This window comes from Centrocercus urophasianus, unplaced genomic scaffold, assembly GCF_019232065.1.
Source record: "Centrocercus urophasianus isolate 14NV4802_14NV808 unplaced genomic scaffold, USGS_Curo_1.0 seq_19, whole genome shotgun sequence".
NCBI classification, from domain to species: Eukaryota; Metazoa; Chordata; class Aves; order Galliformes; family Phasianidae; genus Centrocercus; species Centrocercus urophasianus.
In genome coordinates this window covers 6,330,524-6,353,355 of record NW_024884744.1, presented here as the reverse complement: position 1 = coordinate 6,353,355, position 22,832 = coordinate 6,330,524, and the positions used below count along the sequence as shown (strand labels likewise).

Below are 22,832 nucleotides of genomic sequence, written 5' to 3'. Positions count from 1 at the left end.
AACTTTTTTAGTAGTTAGAAAAACATTCCTACCTGAAGCTGTGCATGAGGGCAATCTGACATCCGTTTTACTCTGAACAGTTTCAAAAAAGTGGTGCCAATTGAATTGATTGCACACATCATAATTGTGTAGGAGGACAACTAGATTTACAAATATATATTACACACACACAAAACAGACAAAGCTATAAAATGCTTGGTAGCTCCACATGCTTTGAGCTAGCCAACATACCTGCTGCATGTTGAACTGCTTATTATTGATCATATTGAAAATTTAAACAGCTATTTCTGATGTATCAGTTACTGGATTAAACAACCACTTCCAGAGCGGAGGAAGAAAGAGGAGAAATGATGGACCCAAAAGTTGAGGGTTTAAACATACGTTCCTTGAATAGCCAGCATATCACTTCAGTAATGTGAAGAGTGTTGCCCCAATTTTTACTTAGTGTTAAAGAGTCTTAGGCCAAGTTCACCTCTGGCATTAGTGGGAGTGTCTCCCACCATTTCAATGGCACTTGTGTCCTCTTTCACCAGGGCTGAATTTGGTCCTATAACTGGTCACCTTCAGTAACATTAAGGGAAGTGGGAGCCTTGGACAGATAGAACTGGGCTGCAAAATTAAAAGAGTGAATATTGGACAAATCATGTAAATAAAGAATATATATTAATAATAGTTCCTATTATATAAATAGCCTTTATAAAAAAATAATCTTTCAATAATTTTAATAACTCACCTTTTTTAGGTTCTTGGAAAACATGTATGAAAAAAATCTATTCAGTTCAAGTTAGATTAAAGCAAACCTAAGATGAACACTACAACTCTTTGTTGCACTAAACCCAATTCCGACCATTCAGTTTCCAGGTTAGTCAGTTTTGGGGGATGATAAGAAAAGTTTCTTTGTGAAGGCATGAATTGCACCCCTAGAAATACTGAGCAGAAGAAACACCATACTGAATGGGCCTATTTCCTACTGTTTTCTGAAACTGTGCAGATGACAGACCCAGAAATCAAAGGATCATCTAAACCCTATGTATGTTAATGCCTCCGAGCACATTTAAAAGGCACTGTCCTCTCACTATTTTTCAGATCTTTGAGCTTAAACTCCTTCCCTTCAAACTACACTGCATTCAAATATTAACTACCCACTTGAACTTTCTTTCAATGCTTCTCATTCCAGCAGTTTCTACCTGCTGTACCAGACCCAAGGTAATATGTGATGGACTCTATATTCATGCTGGCACTATTTTCTTTTTCCTTCTAATTTATCCTATCAAATGAAAAAAGGAAACATTCTTCCCAAGTTTACCTTTTTGGGCTTAAGGCATAACATGAAGTCACACATCATACTAAAGCTTAATTTTTGAAGTGTACAATTTTAGTGCTATCTGAAACCCTGTTTTACATTGTTTTTCAACAGATGTCTGAATAGTTCGTCTTTTTTCTTGCCATAAGTTCTAATATCATTCATGGTTTGTGCAATTCCTATGCAACCAGTCTGCTGCTAACGGGTATTAACAGTGTAGTACCCACAAAGCGGGTTATTAGTTCTCGTGTTCTTCACTTTCATTTCAGTTCAAAGCATGTTGCTTTATTGTGTGGAAGATCCAGTCCATTTTTGTTGTCCAGCCACCATGGTGAGCATCATTCATTTGCTTCATGAAGTACTCAAGAGCTTCCTGCTCAGTTTTGTCCAATGCAAGGGTCTTCCGAATGTACGCAATATCATCAAAGGACTGCAGTTCTGGCATTCCTGAGCCAAGCATCATGGAGAAGAGATTTATGAACAGATTGGCATGCTGCCGAATTGCTAGATAAGCCTTGTAACACATCTCTTGAAACCTGGAAGAGATAGAAAAGAAAAACCACACCCACAAAGAGACAACACTCAGTATATTGCCTTGTTAGATGCATTTTCTTTTTCACCTCTAAAAAGATTTTCAAGCAACTATATACAGATAAAAGGTTGACATTCATAGTTTAACTAAATCCAACAAATGTTCAGACATCCTTATCTTCCTTCTTAGATTATTTTAACTGCTGTAAGACTTAGTATTGGTCAGACTGGTACAACAGTCAAAATTTCCAGCCTCAATTCTCAATTTACGCAAACGTTCAACAACTCTAAAGGGGTACACAGAGCCTTTTACTTATTTGTGGCAACATTTCAGATCATAAAGCAAGTTTCCTGATCAACTGCTGTGAACAGTGCTTCCCTGGTGATCATCAAGGAGAGATACACTTCTGTCCCACACTTCTATGAAGTTACTGTTCATCCTTAGCTACTCTTCAGAATGCACTGAATACAGGAGCATTTGCTCTCTTACAGCATTGAGTGTGAAATGTCTGTTTATGTGAAACAATTAAAGGTCACCAGAATTGCATTTTATGTGTTATAGAATTTAAATGGTTTTAGAAAGGTACTTACCTTTCAAACTCCCTTGTTTTGGTGCATTCTTGGGCTCCTTTACTAATCACTATTAAAAAGTCCTGTGTTAAGACAAAGGGCACACGCTCTCTTTTGTAGCCAAATTTCTTCTTCTTGTGGTCAAGGAAGTGGCCAAAGTCAATGTGAAACAGCTTGGAAAGACAAAAAGGCGTTTTAAGATTAGTAATTCCTCATTTAAAGGATGTAATTGTAAAATTGCTCATCCCTCATATTTCAGTTTTTTTTTTTAAACAAACATCAAATTGAAAGGTTATACTGGGCTATCTATGTACTTGCAAAAATAGATCTTACTTGTCCATCATCTTTCACCATGATGTTACTGTTGTGGCGATCACCAATGCCCAGTATAAAGGTAGCAACACAGTAGCCAGCACAAGAACGTGTAAACAAGTCAATAGCTGCATCATACCTATGGAAAACAAAGAAAACATATTGCTACATACACTCTAATAATACAAAATTATCAATTCATTTATTTAAAAGGTATGAACCAATTTTACCATTTTCACTCCATGCAGTAGAGTTTCTAGACTTTACTGAAGGAAAAAATTCAGCACACACTAGACATAGAAGTACTTACAGTTAAGCATATGGAACAATAAACAAGCTGTTAAAATGACAGTCTGTTTTGTAAAGACAGGGACGAGCTTTCACTTGGAGGAACTACAGTTAAGCCACGTCACCTTAATTCTGCCTTCACCTTGCTTTACTGTTGAGAAGTCATATGACTGCTCAAACTCATTAAATACAAAGAAAATACAAATAGGACTATTAGGCAAATGAGAGCAGGGAAAAATACAGGCTATTTCCCATTTAGATACATTTTAGTTCTCTTGAAGCTTCCATCAAAAAGAGCAAGAGAACAAGGAAAACCCAGCAACAGGAAATCTCACATTTCTCCTTTGTTCTTGTCCTTGAGCCACTGATGCAAGGTATGGCTGTTGAACTGCAATGCTCCCTTTAAGCCTCCTTTACACTGAATCTGCATGATCGTATGAGAACTTCTCACTACCTCAATGAGTCCCACGCAGTCACCAATAGACAAACAACCGTAAGGCAACATCCTGTAAGAGAAAGGATTTTTTTTTTCCAATAAAACATTTTAAGACAGCGAGCAAAAGGCGTTGTTCTATGATCTTGACTACTCAAGTGTTATGTTATTGACTTTAGGATATGAAAATCTGATTTAATGTTTTACAGGTGTGTTATATATTGTCACTGGTCCTGTGAAAAAAGCATAATGGACATTAGTCCTGTAACATGTATCCACTGTATCCAAACCCTGTATCCACCAGTGTTACTCTTCAGTTTTGTATCAGGATAAGATTTTTCCTTAAACTTTTATTAATGCATTTTTGGAAGCCTTGAGAATCCACTGGAGAAGCCTCTTAAGAAAGCATGCAGGATAATTTGACAATATCTATTCAACTATATTAAAACTGAAATACTAGAGTCTGAACCTAAGCATTCAGAAAGTGAATTTTGGGACTTATGAATTCCTTTGCAGAAGTAGCAGGTAATACATTGTGTTGCCAGCATGGAATGTTCAAAATGAGTTTTCAAGTAGCACCTGCACATAATACAAAATTGTAATTGGAATCTATAGGCAGCACCATTATTGTTCATCCAGATATTAATGGACTAACTATACCCAGAAAGCCTTTTACTCATGTGCTCTTCAGAGTTCATAAAGTATTCCGTAATCTGTAAGTGAAACTCAAAGGATAGACTCAGTAACTTATTTCTTTTTACAAGTAGATATTACTTGTTATCTCCTCCTTTCTCCCCTCCCCACAGTTCTCTGCCCCATCACCAAATCTGCATTTCTTCTGTCAGTTTCATTTGAAACATTTTTTCTGTGAGAAGTCAAAGCAGTCTTATTCAAACACTAAAAGTAACAACCATTATCATGTTTAACACCCTCTCTTAAAAGATTTCAGAGAGTCGTGCTTCTAAGGAAACCCTTTTCTCTCCTGAACTTTCTTTCCTTATGAGGGTAAAAGTATCTCTCACTAATAGAGGAAAACAGCCTTCTAGCTACACTGGAACATCAGTTTTTTGTGACAAAAAAAAAACACACAACAGTAACACAAATCAGCAACAGTTAGTTTGATCTAAGAAACTGGAACACCAGTGCAGTGAGTAACCAAACCAGCAGCAGAGCTAACCACTGGTGTTGCCATGGAGGTAAGCTTCTCTGCTCTGGTTTATAAGTTGTTTATTTGCTGAAGACTATAAGTTTGATAACCTATTCAAAGCAAATGCTACAGATACCATCAGCAGACTACAGGGTGGCTTGTTTGTGTGATCGTAGCCATTCCTGATATGTAGATCCCTCACAGCAACTTAAATGAGACAATCATTTTTCAAACCAGATAGGTAACTTCACAGAACCCAGTTGTTTAGCTAACTGAAAGTCATAAAAAATCCTCTTTAAAATATACAAAAGTATTCATACTTATTGCATTTTACTTACTACCTTTGGGTAGTAGAGAAGTATTCTCTAGTAACAAACCAAAGCATAAACCATTAGGAACAGAATTGTTTAAGAATGACCTCTAATGCTTACCGAAGATCAAGACCTTGGTTTTGCCAAATGTTTTCCATAATTCTAATTATCTGAAGTGTCAGCATGTCTTGACGTAAGTCTAGAATAATCAAATAGATAAGACAGCAAGTTTCATAACACAGGATACTGCCACATCTTACTTCTTTTAGAAATAACCACTTTTGAGTGGTAAAGTGTAATAAGGTTCATATAGATGAATGGAGGTTTTATTCTCTCAAGAAAAGAATGGCTGGTAGGTAGGTGAGAATGAACATGAACTTGTGGTGGCAATTTTAAAGCTGTTTAAAAATACATATTAAAACATAACAATGGAATTGTCGTGTGACCCTTACCATCTCCATTTTTAAAGATTATCTCATTGTTCTGAAATAGCAATTCAGACATAATATCTGGGTTTTCCCAGTTTAACCACAGGGGTCTCTTTGCAGATGACATTATTCTGCACTCCTCAAGCCTATAAAAAAAGATATATATGAAATAAGGATATTTAGATTCTCATATTGTGTTTCCATGATATTACAATCTCCATTTTCTTCAAAATATTTGAACAGGTATCAAATTAAGTAATGCACGGAGAACTGAAGATCTACCACTGTTTTCATCTTGAAATTTATATTAGTAACTGCAATGCTAATCATTGGCTAGCCACAAGTGAAGAGTTAGCTACACTCATTTTTCCTTTGGCAGCAAGTGTTCCTTACACATGGAAAAAGGGCCACAGTTCCTACCTTCTAACGGGAACAGCAAGCTATCATGTTGTTCTCTAATTTATTACATCATCGCACAGAAACTACTTCACTTAAATAAACCCAATATTTAGTATGTTAGCATTTAACTGTGATGTTGTTGATGTTAACCTTACTAAGCATTTACTTAGTTATCTGGGTACATTTCAGAACTGAAGACAATACCGAAGATTTCCTAGTTGATGAGCAGGATTAAGAGGAGAGATAAAGCCTTGTAAAGCATCCATAAAATCTGGACGTCTCATTTGTTCAACAAGAAACTTCATCTGCACCTAAAAAAAATTACATTCAGATTGTAAGAACACTGACTAAATGTAGAAGATAAGAATCAGGTTTCAGCTTTTGTTTTAAGCATGGTTTTGCACAATTCCACTATCAGCAACTCTGCTTTGCCACAGGTTACACAAATCAAAGCTCTCAACTCAGGTTCCATTAGCTTAAGAGACAGACAATAGCAAGGTGCACACAAAATACTACAGCTTCAAAGATACTGCCTACTGAAGTTAGTAGTATAAATACGTTTCTAGTTAATCCAGTAAAATAGTTCTAGTGATTCCTACGACTAAGTCACAAAAGTTTTGATGTGTGGACAGCTTAAAATACCTTCTGGGTCTCATCTTTCTTTTCCTGCTTGAGAATATCTGTGAGGTTAATCAACTTCTCCATAGCCTCCACCTGCCTGCTCAGATGCTTTAGGTACATTCCACACGCTCGACAATAGGACTCCAGAAGTAAACCAAACCTCTGACTTACAGTTTTATTGTGCATTTCAGACCTACACGGAGAGGAAGAACAGTTACAGCTTTAAGACAAGACCACTTACAGGTGCCAAAAAATGAAACTATACTGTAACACCTTTCTGAAGGCTGCCTATGGGTCCTTCCCAGTTACGTAACTTGTGTTGGCCTCCCACAGCTCATCTCATTTTGACGTAACTGATCAGCAGAGTTCCTTACTTTTTACAACTAACCCAGCAGTTTTCACTCTTCCTTTTCTCTTAACCCCATTCCCCTTCTTGCTACATCCTGTCCTTCTCTGTTAACTTTATTCAAAATCCATGCTTGTCAAAAAAAAACAAACCAACCAACCACTAAGCCTCCAGTTTCACTTCAAGTTCCAGCTTTCTAAGCAGTTTAATCTTCTCCTTCTGTCATTAATCCCAGGCTAGTTACTTTGTTCTTAACTACTCTCAAACTTCACATCATTCTACATCCCCTCATATAAATTAGTCAGCCAAGATATTCCATTATCCTTGGTCATTATTAAAACAGGTAGAAAACAAAGATTTCTTATTTCTATGTCTTATCTTTAGTGTTTCATCTTAGAACAGCATTTTCAGATGAGATCTGGATACAACTCAGAATGCTGAAATTGAGTTATATTCAGCCTTCTCAACAATAGAACTTACGAGAAGCCATGCTATACTTAATACAGAAGAACAGGGATATTTTGGCTATCAATCTCTGTGGTCTTTATAAGAATTTACGAACCATAATTTTTCAAAGGTTTATCTGGTCTAGTTGTGTGACTTGCTTTGGGCCTCAGCTATTTGTAAAATGCACAAAGATGTTACAGCCTTCTAAAGACAAGTCTGCAGAGATAGGGATTTTTCAGGAACATTTTTCCATGGCTTTCTGGCTTAACTTCAGAAGTAGCTCAGTTTTGGAAAAAACTGCTCAGAAAGACTGGTGGAAGGTTCTAGAACAGAGATCTGTTATAAGTTGTATTATTAGCTGCTTACAGGAAGCTTCCAGCTATCTTAGACACCCCTGCTTTTAGAGTAACTGCTATTAGAGGAAAGAATCAAAATGAAGCAGATGATATAAAGATTCATAATCTTTTACTAATTTGCTTTAAAAACTGCAATGAATGCATTCTATTATCAAACTATGCATTCAAACTCTTAAAATAAAGTTTGCTTTTTAATTGTCAAGTGGTAATATTTCCCAAAAGAAAAGCATGTAGCATACGGAACTTTTTTTTTTTAAAGCTTGTAGGAATCTTGTCACTACTCAAGATTTATTAAGCTTACTTTAAATGCCAGAAGAAGAAGTGTCCTATCCGTTGATTGGTCAGTGCCTTCTTGAGTAAAAATCTCACCAGTTGATTATCTAAGTACTGTTCATATTTCAGAACCTAGTTAAGGACAAAGAAAATTTGGAAGAAAATTAGCTGCAGTTATTTTTGCTGAACAGCATATAGATTAAGACAGTTAAATAAAACACAATTCAAGTTTGATATAAAAATTTTGTAGGCTGCCTGACCTTGGTATTTTAATACACACATTAGCATTTAAAGAATATCCGCTAACAGAGTGCACAGACTGCTTTTATTTCAAAAACTTACCATCTGATGCTTCCCATACTGTTACCAAATATTTTAGCTTCAGCATGCTTAACATTGTAAAAAAGATGCTTCTGTTCGTGTGTCACCATATGCAAGACAGCTGAAACAGTTGCCTGTTCCAGTTGGTAGAACAGTTCTGCATCTCTGCAGAATTTTGACATTTCATACCAACACCAGAAACCAGAGCACAACAGAAAAGTAACTTTCATCTTTCAGAGCTCCTCCTAATGTAATTTGCACTGAAAACAGGATTCTTATATTTTCCACAATGACTTAACTTTTCTTGTATTTTAAATTTGCGTAATTATCAAATGTACGTAAGACATCGAGAATACCAAAATGTTATATACCTGTACTAGCTGGATTAAGTACTGAGACAGCTTGTCATCTGTTAAGTACTTCTCTAGACACCGAACTGCAAAGGCTCGCACCATTGGATCTGGATAATTGCAATCCAAAAGCTCCATTGCTTGCTCTGGCTTGATTGGAGGCCAATCTTTCACCAAACAGTACATCTGTGGACAATGAAGTCCAAGGACATTATACACACTCACACTGAAGAGGAAGATGTTGTAATACACACCCAATAGAAAGTATAACCACACAAGCTGCTGCTGAATATAAGCTGTTTGTCATTCACTTCTAAAAAATAGTTTGGTATTAGTGCCAGTTGACTTATTTTATCCACTCTAAAAGAACAAAAACAAAATCTCACATTGAAATAATACTCAGCATCATAGCAAGGATTCAAGTAATGCCACCAGAAAAAAGCTAAGACTCAGATTGAACTTAAGAATGAGAACACAAAACCTTTCCTGGAACAGACAAATGGATTGCATACAGCAAATACAAAACGATCAACTAGTTAAAGAGGCAACTCAAATTATCTGTTTTCATTCAACATATCATAAGAACTTATGTTATTTTACAAAAAAATACAGATTTTAAAGCTTCTTCAGAACTTAAAACTTCTTCAGTGACATTCGTTTGTTACCTGAGCCACTTCATCTCTAGAATTCCATTTAACAGACAGAAGTAATTTGGGCAGAATTTCCGGGGTATTTACGCAATAGTGTCTGAAAAAGAGAATGAAGGTTGTTTGTACAAAGTGTCATTTTTGTTTTGTGCATTCGCTTTTGTTTTTCCTCAGTACCTGTGGCTCCAGAGGAAGTCCTTCTCTTGCTCAGTGATTTCAGACAAGGGATCCCGTGTACATATGGCTCGCAGTTGCTCCTTGTCACTTTCTCTTAATTCATTGTCTCTAGCTATTCTATTACTCTGCAGAGAGAAAGTGGTCCATTAACCCTCCTCATTCTACAGTCATACAACGTAGAAGTACTCTTACAGCGCAGGAACATTTATACGACACAATACCACTTTGTTGTTTCCTTCTACCATAAGTGAGGACTTACAAGCTTAAAATAGAGAAATTGAAGACTAGGCCTTTGATTTTCTATAACTGCTTTTATTCACTGCTGGGACAGGAAGTACAGTTCACCAGTCAGCTTTGTGGAGAAATAGTAGTTGGCATGTGATGAACAACAGCAGCCTAGCATGGCACAAAATGAAACAGGTCACTTCTGTCTCCAGTTTTGAGATTTCTAAGAACTGCTGAATGGGCTGAAAGAATCAGAATTGAAAAAGCAGAGTACAGGAGGGTGAGGCTAGGTAAGTAAAGGTAGAACACTGTAGGAAAGCTTGCATAACAGAATGACCAGAAAACATTAGCCAGAACTAGTGTAAAATACTCCCTAAAGAGCAGAACTAGCTAAAATTCATTTCAGCATGTACTAAGACTTCCTACTAGAACCAGCTAAGACCAATGACAGAGATATTGATACTACAGCTTAAATATTTCATAGCCAAGTTCAGTTTTCTTTTACGTCTCCGATTTCTTACTTCATATTTGTTTTTTTGCAAAGCAACACTGAAATGATGCAATCTCTAACATCTCCATGACAGAATCAATTAAAAGGGAAAAAAGCTTAGGCTGCATTACTGTGTTTATATATAATAAAACTGTAACAAACAAGTCTGACACTTAAGATGAAGTATCCAAAAATTTTCCAAAAATTATATGCAGATTGAACAGTGTTATTAAAATGAACTCATTTTGACTTGTGTACAATACTGACTTCTACAAAAAAAAAAAGAAAAAAGGAAGAACAATCAATTTTATTAATGTTCAAAATGTCTGAACTGTAGAATGCTTCAAGAATAGAGAGAAAAAACACACAGTAATGATTTCCTGTTCTGCATTTTTCTTATTTCCATTAAAAATATACAAAGCAAGAATGAGCTGGGCTTTCTCAGCTAGTTTTATTGATGGTGATTTTCAGCTGACTGAACTGGTACTTTTGGAAAAGAGCCATCTGCCTGGCTTTTATAGAAAGTCAAATAAACACCAAACAGAAACTGAAGAAAGGAACAATCTGAAGTTTTCAGACAAGAGGTCAAGGCACCTCTTAAGAGGTAAAGTGTGTTATTTCTAAGAATACAAGCAATACAGCAACAGTTGTCAGATTATGGCAACATGGCATATACTACAGACTCAGTTCTCTATATTCACGTTCTCGTGATGTGTTCATTCCTATCACACAGGACAAAAATATTCCTGCCTTCAAGCTTCCATCTAACGCTATTACTTCAGAGCTTTTAGCACCTTTACCTGCTAGCACTGTGATAGTTGGCAGCTCAGTGCACCAACATGCTCATTTATTAGCATTCTGAAGCACATGGACAGGACTCAAAAAGAAAAAAAAAGAGGGATTCAAGACTGCTCTGTTGCCACATGGAAGTTTCCAGAACGTATTCTAAAATATGTTTACATATGCAGTGCAAGTAGCAAAGCTAGAGACATTCAGTAAGGAAGTGAATGGATAGATGACTTTAGAAGCACCGCAACACTTGATCAAATTGATGATACAGAGCAAGCAATTAATTGTTCATATGCATCTTGATTTTGAATTACCCTAAATTGTAGGAGAAAGTCACTAAAGTATAAAATATACTTGCATAATGGGTCAGAAAGATAATAGTTTAAGTCAAACCAAGAAGAAAAATTTACCCTGTTGCAGTCAACATCAGAAACTTGAAATTTTAGAGTTGTGGGACAGTAAATTAGATTTAATATTTGAAAATTGTTTCATGTCCAAAGTAATAATGAACTTATATAAATTACACCTTATGCAGAGTGCAGTAATTGATTTTAAATGCAGTATAATGCACTTCACGGTAACCAAAAAGTATAGTTATGTTCTCTGCATTATCACAAACATCTATATAGAAATCATACTTCAGTGACTGCTTGGCTAATTTTGACCGTTTCAAGCGAGCATTCTACAGCTTTCAGATAAGGCTGGGCAATGCTTGGTACTCTAGTATCTGATTTGAAATATATACTGTATTGCCTTTTACCTCCCTAACTAAAGGAGTGCTAAGAGTAGCCATAAAAACACACAATACTTGAACATAAGTATGGCCTGGGCCCTCAAACCTGAAGATACCACAAATTTAAAGGGAACAATCACAGTACAGTTCAAACCTACCAAACATTTAAGAATTGGGAAAGGATGAGTAATGAAAGAATTTTCTGCAGATGAGCCTACAAAAAATGGAATTGCAATGAAGAAAACAGTATCAATGAATGAAAATTACAACTTTTCTGAAGTTAAACTGAGTACTTCAGACACCTGAATCAATTATTTAAATATGTCAAAAACATGCTCACAGATAGCATGGTAAGACAGTTTCTTTTCTAAATGCTGGTCAGTAATAGATTAAGATAATCTATCACTAGCATACTGTGGAAAAAAAGGCAGCAAATACTTTGATATTTTAGTAACTATTCTTGGAAAGCAAGTTCTTCTTACCAGTCCCGCATAGCTGTAATTAAAGCCCAGTTCACGTGAGATTGTCCAATTGGCATGCTCTTCAATCACTGTCATATCTGGAAACTTCACAGGATTGCTAAACCAATCAAATTCCAGCTCTAAACATGGAGTTTCCTATGTAAAGGGAATTTAGATTACTTCTGTTGAATTGTACTAACTAGAATATAGCATATTTTGAATACACATTCATTCCTGAGGAGGCAGTTCATGTGCACATACTTACCTTATTCGGATTTGATCCAGTAACACCAATAGGATTCAACAAATCCTCCAGTCCATGGGGTACTGCCCAAAGATTCAAAGCCATTTTCCCAGATACAAGAGTGTCTGTGTAGTCAAACATGTTTATATTTCCCCAAGCCAATGGACAGTGCTCCTTAAAGAGGTTAAAAGGCGATTTTTCAGTTTCAACTTTTAATTGTCGGATATACATTTTCAAAAAAGAAACATTAAAAAAAATAATAGGGATTCACCACAGCTTTAAGTACTTACTAGGTCCCTCCCAACCAAATATTTCTTATTTCCATCTGTGCAGTAGAGAGATGTTATCAAAACCAAGTTATTCTGATCTATCATAAAATAAACAGCGGGCTGCTTTCCACGCCTTTAAACTCTAGCTGATAGTAAACCAGCAGGTCAAGTAAAAAAGATAAAATTACGTTAACAACGAACGGCATGCTTTGTGGACTCCTTTGCTACTTCAAGCAGTTTAGGATGGGGAAGGACAGAAACAGAAACTGGACTTCAGAAAACACTGAAGTACATAACCTTGCTAACATGAATACCACTTTGCTTGGGCAACTGAAGCTGGCAGTAAGCAAACAACTAAAGAAGTATCATTATATCAGAAATTGCTTTCTGTTTCTTTTGGCAACACTTGTTCAGGTCCACTTTTGTCTGATAAGCCACATATCTAGCACACCACTTCATTGTTGTGGAACCACTGAAATTGATCTCTGACATCAAATCTCTGATTGTGAGTCACAAGAAACAACATTCTTATCTAAGAGCAACTTGTTACATTTCCAGATTAGCAGAATGAAAGTTACAGAAGTTGTATTTTCTTCCTATGTATTCGGACCTCAAAAGACTACCACTGAGTTTTCCAGCCAGCAACACAGCACTGATATGATTTAGTGTTGAATGGGCAAGCTTCTTTTTGTGGTTTAAAATAACACTGACAAATGAATGATACATAAGAAAAATCCCTATTTTAATCAGATTCAAATCAAACATCACATTGAGACTAATTACCAGAACAGCAATTGCCAAATATCTTCCCAAACTTTGCGTAACCTCTGCTTGATAGTTTACTAAAGCTATGAAGCACTTTACCTCTTTAGCACCCTTCCGGCCTTTAACAGAACAGATAGAAAGGCAGAGCCGAGCAGCACGTGGAAGATCAGGAATGTACATGTCATACAACAGCCATTCATTCCATCTGCAACATTTAAAAAGCAGATTAAAATCAGCTAAAAGACACTGTTAGACAACTGCATGCAATCAACTGTTATACTAAAAACAATGTTATATCCCTAAAAATAATACTGTTAATTCCTAAAAGTAAAAAACAAGATAAAATGTAACAGAAATCTAATATTTCTGATGTCTGGCCACATTTCTCTTGTGCACAATAAACACTATAGAGAATAACAATTTTATTTTTGCTAATATATTATGCTTGGTGTAATTAGAACTTGACTGTAGAAAAATGTTTTAGAACTGCAATTTACAGAGCTAAGTAATAAAATGACACATTGCTAACACTTCTCCTAAATTTAAGGGGAATTGTTGAATATATGGATGACATTCCTCAGGAACAGTGATACAAAACAACACTGCTATAGCTGCATAAAGAAAGGAAAACCAAAATTGCTAGCAGCAATTGGACACTTTCCAAAAGCTTGCTTAATTCTACTTGACTGTATTAACTATGTTGCTTTTAAAATGGTAAATAAATGCAATAGGAAGCAATTAGCAGTCAAAATGCAAGGAACTGCAAAATCACAGCAGACAAACATGTTACCGCTTTAAATGACTGCCTATTGTATCACTAATTGGAATACAGTCTCATTTAGTTGTGAAAGTAAAGGTTTCCTCAAATCCTTTTTACATAATGACAGGTTTGCTATCCCACAAGCTTGTAATGCATTAGCAAAACAGTACTCCATAGAAGGAAATAAGCATTTTTCCACTGCACTTATTCCTTAAGCACTCCAGAGCCTGGTACGCAGTCACTGTTTCTCCTACTTCATTGCCATATAGTCCCTCCATCGTTATGTAGTAGTTTGAACATGAATAATCAAACTAGTGCTTTCATTCTGCTCTTGGCTCTGTAGTTCTATGATAAGACTGTTGAATTAACTCAGATATCACTCTATTTATCATAGTAATAAGAGCACAGATTAGTTCTAGAGGAATATATGTTCATGAACTTCTTTAAGAAATTCTTTAAGAAGAAACTTCTTTAAGAAGAACTTCTCCCTCAACATGCACAACTGTGCTTTTGAACTGCTAACTACAGTTATTTTCTCAGTTGGAAGTAGCAGGAGCTTCCAAGGACACCATGAATTTTTTCTTACGTGTTACTTTCAAATATTATGTATCTGTGTTTAACAGCATCCATGTTTTCCAACCATGTCCTTGACCATCTTTCCCATAACATTCTCCCTCAAAAACAGCTATGCTTGAACAAGAAGTTTAACCATCTGTGGGATAAGCAGGAGGATTAAGCTATTTTTTCTAAAAACCTGCATGTATCATTGTGCCCTCTAATGTTAATACCTAATCATATTTACAGTAAACACTCTGAAACCTCCAAAGACTTGAAGGCAGACAGAAAATGCAAGTCAGAACGTATTTTTGAACACACATATCACATCTAATCCTAGCGGATGCTAACATTTCACACCTCTTTATTCAGAGTTACAGGCAAAAATTCAATCTCTTAAATATTTGTTCTCTGTATGCTCACATACACTCATATAAAGCTTCTTTTCACACACTAATAGCACTTTAAAGTTCATGGGATTTATTTATTATTATTTTTTATGATAAAATTCACAGCAGGTCAAATCTTCTGGAAACAATCAGCCCAGACCTGGCAGTCACTTTCACATTACCAAATGATTCCCATCAGTGCTTCTGCTTTAGCACATGCTCTGCAACCGCACTGGAACAAATGTGTGGATTGCATTACATCACATGGCCTCTTGCTGATGTTGGAATCTGAACCTGCAACTGGAACACCAGCTGTAGATCCAAAGTGAAAAACAGAGCTAGACTGCCCAGAGCTATGCTGATTTCATGGTACTAAACAGTAATTACATAGGAGTTTCAGAGGCAATCATGAATGTTTATGTAAAACAGACCTGGTCAATACAGGGACTATAAATGTTCTTCAGCTAAAGTATTGCCAGCAATGAGATATACCTGAATAATGTTATGCAGTGCCTTCACTTCTTCAATACTATAATTCATAGTGCCCCAAAAGTCAGGTTCTCTACAGTTTTTCTAGTATCTCACCTGGGATTAGAACAAGGTACCCTCTGAGTATTCACATTGTCACATAAAGGTTCTCCTCCATGGTAGATACCTGTTCTAACGTAGATCTGAAAGTAATGTTAATATCAGTACTATTTTTGAAACTCCACTATAAACAAAGTTTTCATTCCTATCAACATACATTATGATTACAATACATTGCTTTCTCCTTTCTATTAAAGAAAACACCCATCAATACTTCACCTCAACAAACAAATAAAAACAGTTTCACCACCACTCCTCAACCCAAATTTATTCATGCTCTTCAAGTAAGTAAGTATACTCCTATGGGAAAAAAAAAAAAAAAAAAAAGGTTTTGATCTTTTTCCTCACTACTGTTGTAGAAGTACTTCTTAAAAATACACTAATGAACTTGAAAGGAACTTCTAAAAACAAATTGGAATGACGAATTCTTTATGAGCCAAACCACAGAAAGAAAAAAAAAACAAATAAATTCTGGGTGAGGTAGAGACTTGCCATATGACTTCAGCAGGACTAAGCTGCACACGCCTTTTCTCACTGATCTTCTCATACCTCCCCTTCTAAGAACAAAGCTAGCAGCATGCCATCCAGCATCTTCTCGTCAGATGTATTCTCACTTACTGTACAATATGCTTGAATATGTTCATAGTTTAAAATGTGGAAGATAGCACATCTATTATGAAGTCAGCTGAAATAAACTAGAGCACTCCTTTAGCTGTATACCACGATCCATGCATTTTTCAGAAGTATACAAAAACATGTGGATTTTAGAACATGGCTCTGTTTTTCAAAATAGAGGGCTGAAATTTAAATAACAAAGTGGTCTAATCTTCTAGCATTGGAAATAACACCTCTTTTCTAATGTAATTATGGAAAAGAGAAAAAAGCTTTTGTGTGTCAAAAGCTACATATAATGCTATACAGCATTTGCCTTACCTTGTCAATGTCTCTAATGTTCACATTTACATAGGTTGCACAGAGGATTCTTATTCTGAGAGCACTGTTTATAGTCCAGAGCGATTTGGCTGTAGCTTCTCCATTCATGTAGGGTGTAGCTGTAGAGATGCGCCTGGAGTAAGATGGCATTGTAAAGGTATCCAGTGGCAGCTGGGTATATAGACTTTCTTTAGCCATCAGCATCAGATTGGGCATGCGACCAAGCATTATACAACTTCTTATGTACTGTAAGAAAACAAAACCAAAATTCAGTATATTTTCTAAGCGCATGCTCCTGGTAATCACTACCTAAAAGCATTCAGAATAACATAAAAATAAAAGCATACTTAAAGAGCTCAGGTCTGTTCCTTTACGTAAATCCTTCAGTGTTTTTTGTTGCAACATTCAACAGTTTAAATACATGATGGGGTAAAATGGCACAGCAGTACTTCGAACAGATTTTTGGAGGTATGAACGTTGCCTACAACAGTTGAAGGCTTAACTGCAGATACAGAACAGAGCTGGCAAAGACAAGTGTCTCGTAGGGCTCTTAAGCTCAGGCACAGTGCAGAGAACAGTTCCAGATTAGGGATGTTCCCAGAAGCAGGTTAGCTATCTTCTGCCTTCCATACTGCAGTTATAATGTACTGTACCAACCTAGCACATGTGCCTCTAACACTCCTAGCCACAGTTAGAAAAAGAACAGGGAACATGCAGAACTGTTCATTTTTTGTTCAGAAACTTTTCAGCTTTACCTCTTTACACTGATCTTGCCACACTCAAGCCTGTATTGCGTCTGCTCAGGAGTGACTGCTGAAAGTATTTCATTTGGCAACAGTACTACAAAGTGTTAAGATAGGGTCAGCTCTGGACTGTAATTAGTAAGCTCTTCCGTGGCACAGACAGGCATACCAGATACTTTTGAAGCAGCCACACTAGATCAAATAGGCCTAGTGTTTGATCTCATGACTGCACAAAATTAGTCACATATGCCTGCACTTCTTCCCCAGCTTGCATAATATTAAGTTCCTTTTCCCAGTATCAGGATCCCCCATCCCCCTTATCTCCTCCATAGCTCTGAAGAGCAGACTGTCAACCATTTTAGATAGAGGAATGGGAGCTGTTATTACAACAGCAGGTTTCTCAGAGAGATAGCAACAGCAGTCTGTCAGGAAATATACAGGGTAACATTGTCTACTTCAGAAAGGACTGCTCTCAGGCTCTTCTGCCAGTTCTGCTACAGGTACAACACTAAGAGAACAAAGACACTGAAGGATGGGTAGCAACAAGGAAGATTTAACTGATAAATATGGTACTGGAAGTTTACCACTCCTCTTTCATAAGATCAAGAAGTTTACTGATGTAATCAACAGTAAGCCAAGAGAGCTTGCTTATTTTTTTTCCCCAACCCCTAAAGCAGGGAGGGAGAAGATTCACAGAGTAATTGTTGCCTCATAACTCAACATCCAATTTAATTTCTTTTTGCATTGCATCAGCCCCATTCAAATGTTATTCATCTCTTGCCATCAGAAATGTAGTATACTTCTCAGAGAACCTACCACTGATTTATTGCTCACATTAGAGCAAAACTGCTACTGTATTTTTTTTAAAGTTGAATGAATGACATAAATTCTACTTTAAATTACCTTCCCTGGCCACATACTGAAGCACATACAGCAACAAATACACTCTTGAGTCAGATACATATAAGCCAATTACCCTAAAGAAACAGATTTTTACTTTCTTTGTTTTTGTCTATATATAATGAGACTGATCACTTTTCTCCCACACACATTAGGATTTTTTCAGTGTACTTTAAAATGAGTTCATTATGTTACTCACCTTATACTGGCTCAGAGGATATTTTTCTAGCAGGTATTCATCACAGCCACACACTTTCAAAATATACTTGCCCTGGTACTCCAACACGCAGAGCTTCAGTTGTTCAGATGACAGCAACATACTTCGTGTTTTCTTCCTAATTGCTTCAGCAATAACTTGCTCAGGCACACAGTCATGATTGATTTTTAAGGTGTACTTCTGCTTATCATTGTTAGGTGAAACTATTACCCATATCACCACTATTATTTGCCCTAAAATAAATACAAAATGTTAGGCCTATCATTTTCAGCAAACCATCACCCCTTCACACCCTAAAGAAACAAAGCCACATAGAATTACTACTACAAGATGACAAAATCAAGATTCATAGCCCAATCCAACAGAAGATTGATAACTTCTGCGAGGAACTAGATGCCCTAAGCTTATTTATGATTCAAGTGTAAATTCAAACTTTTACACCTTGGGATTAAGAATGTTATACATCAAATACTACTGACAATTCATAGAATCACAGAATCATAAAATGGCTTGGGTTGGAAGGGACCTCAGGGACCATCAACCTCCAACCCCATTGCTACAGGCAGGGCCACCAACCTCCATATCTAACATTCAGGCTTCAAGAAAACAGTAGTAACTGTTCCATGAATTTACTAGAATAGCAAAAAAGTAATTTTAAAGTTTTGCTGCTCGCCTTCTGAACCTACATTCTATTAAGCAAGTTTTTCTGAACAACTCAGGGTTATTATACTGCTGCAGTGTATCAGATATACTACATAAATCAGTGATTTGCTTAAGTCACCAGTTGTGTTTTTTTTATCTCAATCACAGAAAAATATTGTGCCTACAGTAAATATTTATCTTACCTTTATCTAGTTTATTGTATATGTGTTTGGGTAGCTCAGGTGAAGACTCTACATTTGGAGGACAGACATACAATGCTCTACTGTGCGGAGCATTGGCATCTCGAAGATCTACTGCTTCTTTACAAACATTAAGAATATTTCTTCTGAAATCTTGTACTTCAGGATCCTTAACCATGTCAAACTCACAGATGGGCATGCCAATAGCAAAACCTACAATGTTGCAGAAGCATGGAAAAATAATTACAACAGATAACTAAATTAAACTAAAGATTCCTTCTACCACTGCTTGAAAAAAATACATTTAAAGCAAAATACAACCTACAATATTTGTGTTAACCACTGGCTTCCACTTCATATACAAATTGTTTTTATGTCATTCAAGAACAAAGCAGTAATCACAAAAAAGGTTAGAAGCCTGATACATTTTCACTGAAAATCCTGCAAACCTCAAATTACCACTTTCATTGCTAATAACTCTCAGGGAGGAAAAGAATCAGTAATCAACTTTTTTGAAGTCAGCAAATAAAGTTTTTTGAGTGGACCACAAGAGCTGTGGTGCCTGATTTTCTCTAAAACTCTGACAGGATCATTGATAACTATTAGAGCCATAATCAGCTCTGCTTACAACTCAATGGCAGGTCTTCACATTTTTTTTTGTGAGCTCCCATAGCAGCCTAAGAAATAATGAACTTAACTCTCGGGCAAAGATTTGCGTATTCCTCTCAACTCTTCAGTCTCAAGTCTAACTACATTTGTTTTCATTAGATTACATTCCTAATGAGTGATTCATGCATGAATGCTCAAATTTGAAAACTTTCACTTTTATCTCCACACATAGTCAGGTAGCCACTACTCTCCCCGAGTTCTGACCAGGCTACGTTTCACAAAACAGAAATCTACCCATGATGCATTTACAACTATTAAATAATTTAACAATTAGGAGCACCCCAGAACAAGTATTTCCAGTTGATAAGTCTCCACCACTGCAGCATACACCTGTTAGAAACTAAGAAAGGCAGTATCCTTGCACTAACTGAATGTAGATACTTAACCTAGATACCAAAACACATGCTAGTTTTCCTGTGCCTCCTGGATAATGGAAAAGCTCTGGGCTTCCCCAGAGATGATTCAAAACAATGTACTCAGGTGTTTTTATCATGATCCTTCCCACACCTACTAATGCTCTGTCTGAAAGGGAAGGGGGGAAGAAAAACACCTTGTTTCTCAGATTTTGCACTCTAAGCAAGACAAAGCAGTATTAAAAACTGTACCACTGCAAACGTAGCTAAATATTTGCAATTAAACCCTCCTGTACCTTTCCTTAGTTATCACTGTTCCGTAGAATTCAAAACAAATCAAGATCTGCTTCCCAAATAAAACAAGTACAAAAAGGCTTTGCTCTGTACTAATATGAAATCCTGCTAACTGGTGACTACCAAAAATATGCACTACTAACCTATATACAATTGTATATATATAAATATACATGTGTGAATGAAATAAAGAATAGTTTACAAATATTGGCTTAACTATGATCAATATGTTGGGACATTTGGTGCAACAACTCTGAAATGTAACATTTGATAGACGGAGCAAAAGGTAACAAATACAGCACATTGATTCTAGTTTCCTATTTTGAAGAGGAGAAACCAGTTAAGCAGATTAGCCATGTTTAAATACAGATAATCTCACCTATTTCTCTGTTAAGTATCTTTTCTTCTCTGTTACCTACTGGTTCAATGACTTTTAGGAAAGGCTGAAATAGCCGCAGGTCACAAAGTCTCCGTGTTTCATCAAAAAATTCTTCTCTTTCTGCTTCTTGCGTAACACTTACAAAAATGTAAGAAGATTCATCTTGAAGGAGCTGATAGAGAGGGTATTTTCTGGCTTCTTTAAAAAGTTCATGTTTGATAGTTAGTAATGTAGCCTCACGGAGGCATTCTAGAGTCACTATCATTCCGTTTGGGAGAAGACACTCCACAAGGATCCTCGGGGGCATCAAGTGGATGCCCCATAGTTCCCCAGATGATGGTCGGGGCGGCATTTTTAAGCCTTTCAATGATTTTGTACTTGAAGTTTTTCAAGCAGTGATTCGTATGAGTTAAACCTACATAAAAATCAGAGATTTAAACATTAGTATTTTAAATACAAACATCAGAATGAATTTCAGATCAAAGCTTTTCAAACATTTCTTACAGTCACAGACATATACTTTGAGGTCATCATATGTTACTCAGATCTCAAACAGTGCATTACTAATAATCTCATTAAATTCAGCATTTGTGTTATGAAAAATTCCTTATAAGAAAAGGCAATACCAGACTCCTAAATAACAGTCCATTATGCTCCCTCCCTTAGCCAAGTGTCCTGACAGCACAGGGCTAGGAAACTACTAGGCTGTTATTCCAAAAGCCACATGCTACGCACATACTTACATAAAAAATAATCACAATGCCCCTGTTCTTCAGTACTACTTTTCTGAAATGTTTTCTCCTGAATTATGGCCACTTTTACCACACTGCAGTTCTTAAGATGCAGAAGAACAAGAATATTTTCCCAAATGCACTGCTTCCTAAGTAACACTCAGCAGGAATAGGGTTTCTTTTTCCTTCCTTCCCCTCCTTTGTAGTTGCAGTTCGGACTTTTAAAATTACCAGCAAAGCATACTAAAGGGACACTGCAGGTTTAGAAAAATGCTTTTCCACTAACACTTCATACGTATTTAAAAGGACTAAGGGACTATGCTACTGACTTCTTTTTGAAAAACAGCTTAAAGGAGCTGTTTTCCTTGTCATTGTAATGGTCTCAGAAAAGCAGATGCTGAAATGGAAAGTTCTAAGCACACTCACAGTGTATTTGAAGAGTCAAACCAGGAAAGCTTTCAATTACAAAACATTACAAATGAACCCTGATAGAACCATTCAGAGCAACTTGAAAAACCATGAATTACTGCTAACTCAGCCTACAAATAAAAAGAAACACTGAGAAAGTTCAATGGCATCTTGTTTTTTTAATAAGGTAAAGCATAAGCAAGACACTATCTAAAATAACATGTTTTTATCTACACTTCTTAATTACAAGCATAGGTAAAAAGCACATTACTGTTAAGGTATATACCAGCATTAAAATACCAAGCAAGAATATGCAGTCGTAAGAACTTTTCTGTCCACATACACAAACAACAATAATATAGGTGGACCACAATCAAGTTAAGTATTCACAACACAGGCTGAGTTTCTACCAGCAGTCTTTTAAGTCTGGTGCCACAACCCTGGTTGGGCCTTTCTGGACTGATGGTCACGAGGGCCCATCTTCTCGCTGCCCAAGGCAGGTGTTCTCATTCTACATCATGCTGGCACCCACACTCCCCAAGCTGGCTCCTTGAAGGCTCAGCTGGATTAAAATGGCAAAGAACTACTCACTCTGCCCCTCTTGGTTTAGTTTCCACTGTTTGAACTGCCTTACTGAGAGACAGAGGTGAACACCGGGATCTATGCAGGGCAGAAAGCACTACTGCAGCAGTGCTGAGCTAACTCTCCTTCAGAAGTGATGGTTTCATTGCCAACCTTCCCTCCCTCCCCACCAATAATTGCCAACAAAGAAACAGGCAAAACTGTGAAACACACGCACACATTGAATCCTTCTGTACATCATGTTTTCAAAAGA

General features: G+C 36.6%; 1 protein-coding gene and 1 long non-coding RNA gene across 4 annotated transcripts in view; one reads left to right on the top strand and one right to left on the bottom strand.

Moving 5' to 3' along the window:
- Positions 1–2,381, top strand: part of LOC122161539 — a 10,345-nt gene extending 7,964 nt beyond the window's left edge. The window contains exon 2 of the long non-coding RNA XR_006169201.1: positions 1,573–2,381. This is a non-coding gene — a long non-coding RNA (uncharacterized LOC122161539). The remainder of the gene's footprint in view (positions 1–1,572) is intronic.
- The window catches only part of PIK3CA (phosphatidylinositol-4,5-bisphosphate 3-kinase catalytic subunit alpha), a 34,849-nt gene continuing 12,722 nt past the window's right edge, over positions 706–22,832 (bottom strand). For all 3 annotated transcript variants that reach the window (XM_042821043.1, XM_042821042.1, XM_042821044.1), the window contains 20 exons: positions 20,859–21,273; positions 19,167–19,376; positions 18,304–18,554; positions 16,462–16,707; positions 15,526–15,611; positions 13,336–13,441; positions 12,224–12,376; positions 11,980–12,114; positions 9,261–9,385; positions 9,102–9,183; positions 8,458–8,622; positions 7,794–7,897; positions 6,365–6,536; positions 5,927–6,033; positions 5,348–5,469; positions 5,016–5,094; positions 3,340–3,510; positions 2,738–2,855; positions 2,426–2,577; positions 706–1,839 (listed from right to left, as the gene is read on the bottom strand). In XM_042821043.1, coding sequence (XP_042676977.1) covers positions 1,569–1,839; positions 2,426–2,577; positions 2,738–2,855; positions 3,340–3,510; positions 5,016–5,094; positions 5,348–5,469; positions 5,927–6,033; positions 6,365–6,536; positions 7,794–7,897; positions 8,458–8,622; positions 9,102–9,183; positions 9,261–9,385; positions 11,980–12,114; positions 12,224–12,376; positions 13,336–13,441; positions 15,526–15,611; positions 16,462–16,707; positions 18,304–18,554; positions 19,167–19,376; positions 20,859–21,210 — 3,207 coding nt within the window. In that variant the 5' untranslated portion in view covers positions 21,211–21,273 and the 3' untranslated portion in view covers positions 706–1,568. The remainder of the gene's footprint in view (positions 1,840–2,425; positions 2,578–2,737; positions 2,856–3,339; positions 3,511–5,015; positions 5,095–5,347; positions 5,470–5,926; positions 6,034–6,364; positions 6,537–7,793; positions 7,898–8,457; positions 8,623–9,101; positions 9,184–9,260; positions 9,386–11,979; positions 12,115–12,223; positions 12,377–13,335; positions 13,442–15,525; positions 15,612–16,461; positions 16,708–18,303; positions 18,555–19,166; positions 19,377–20,858; positions 21,274–22,832) is intronic.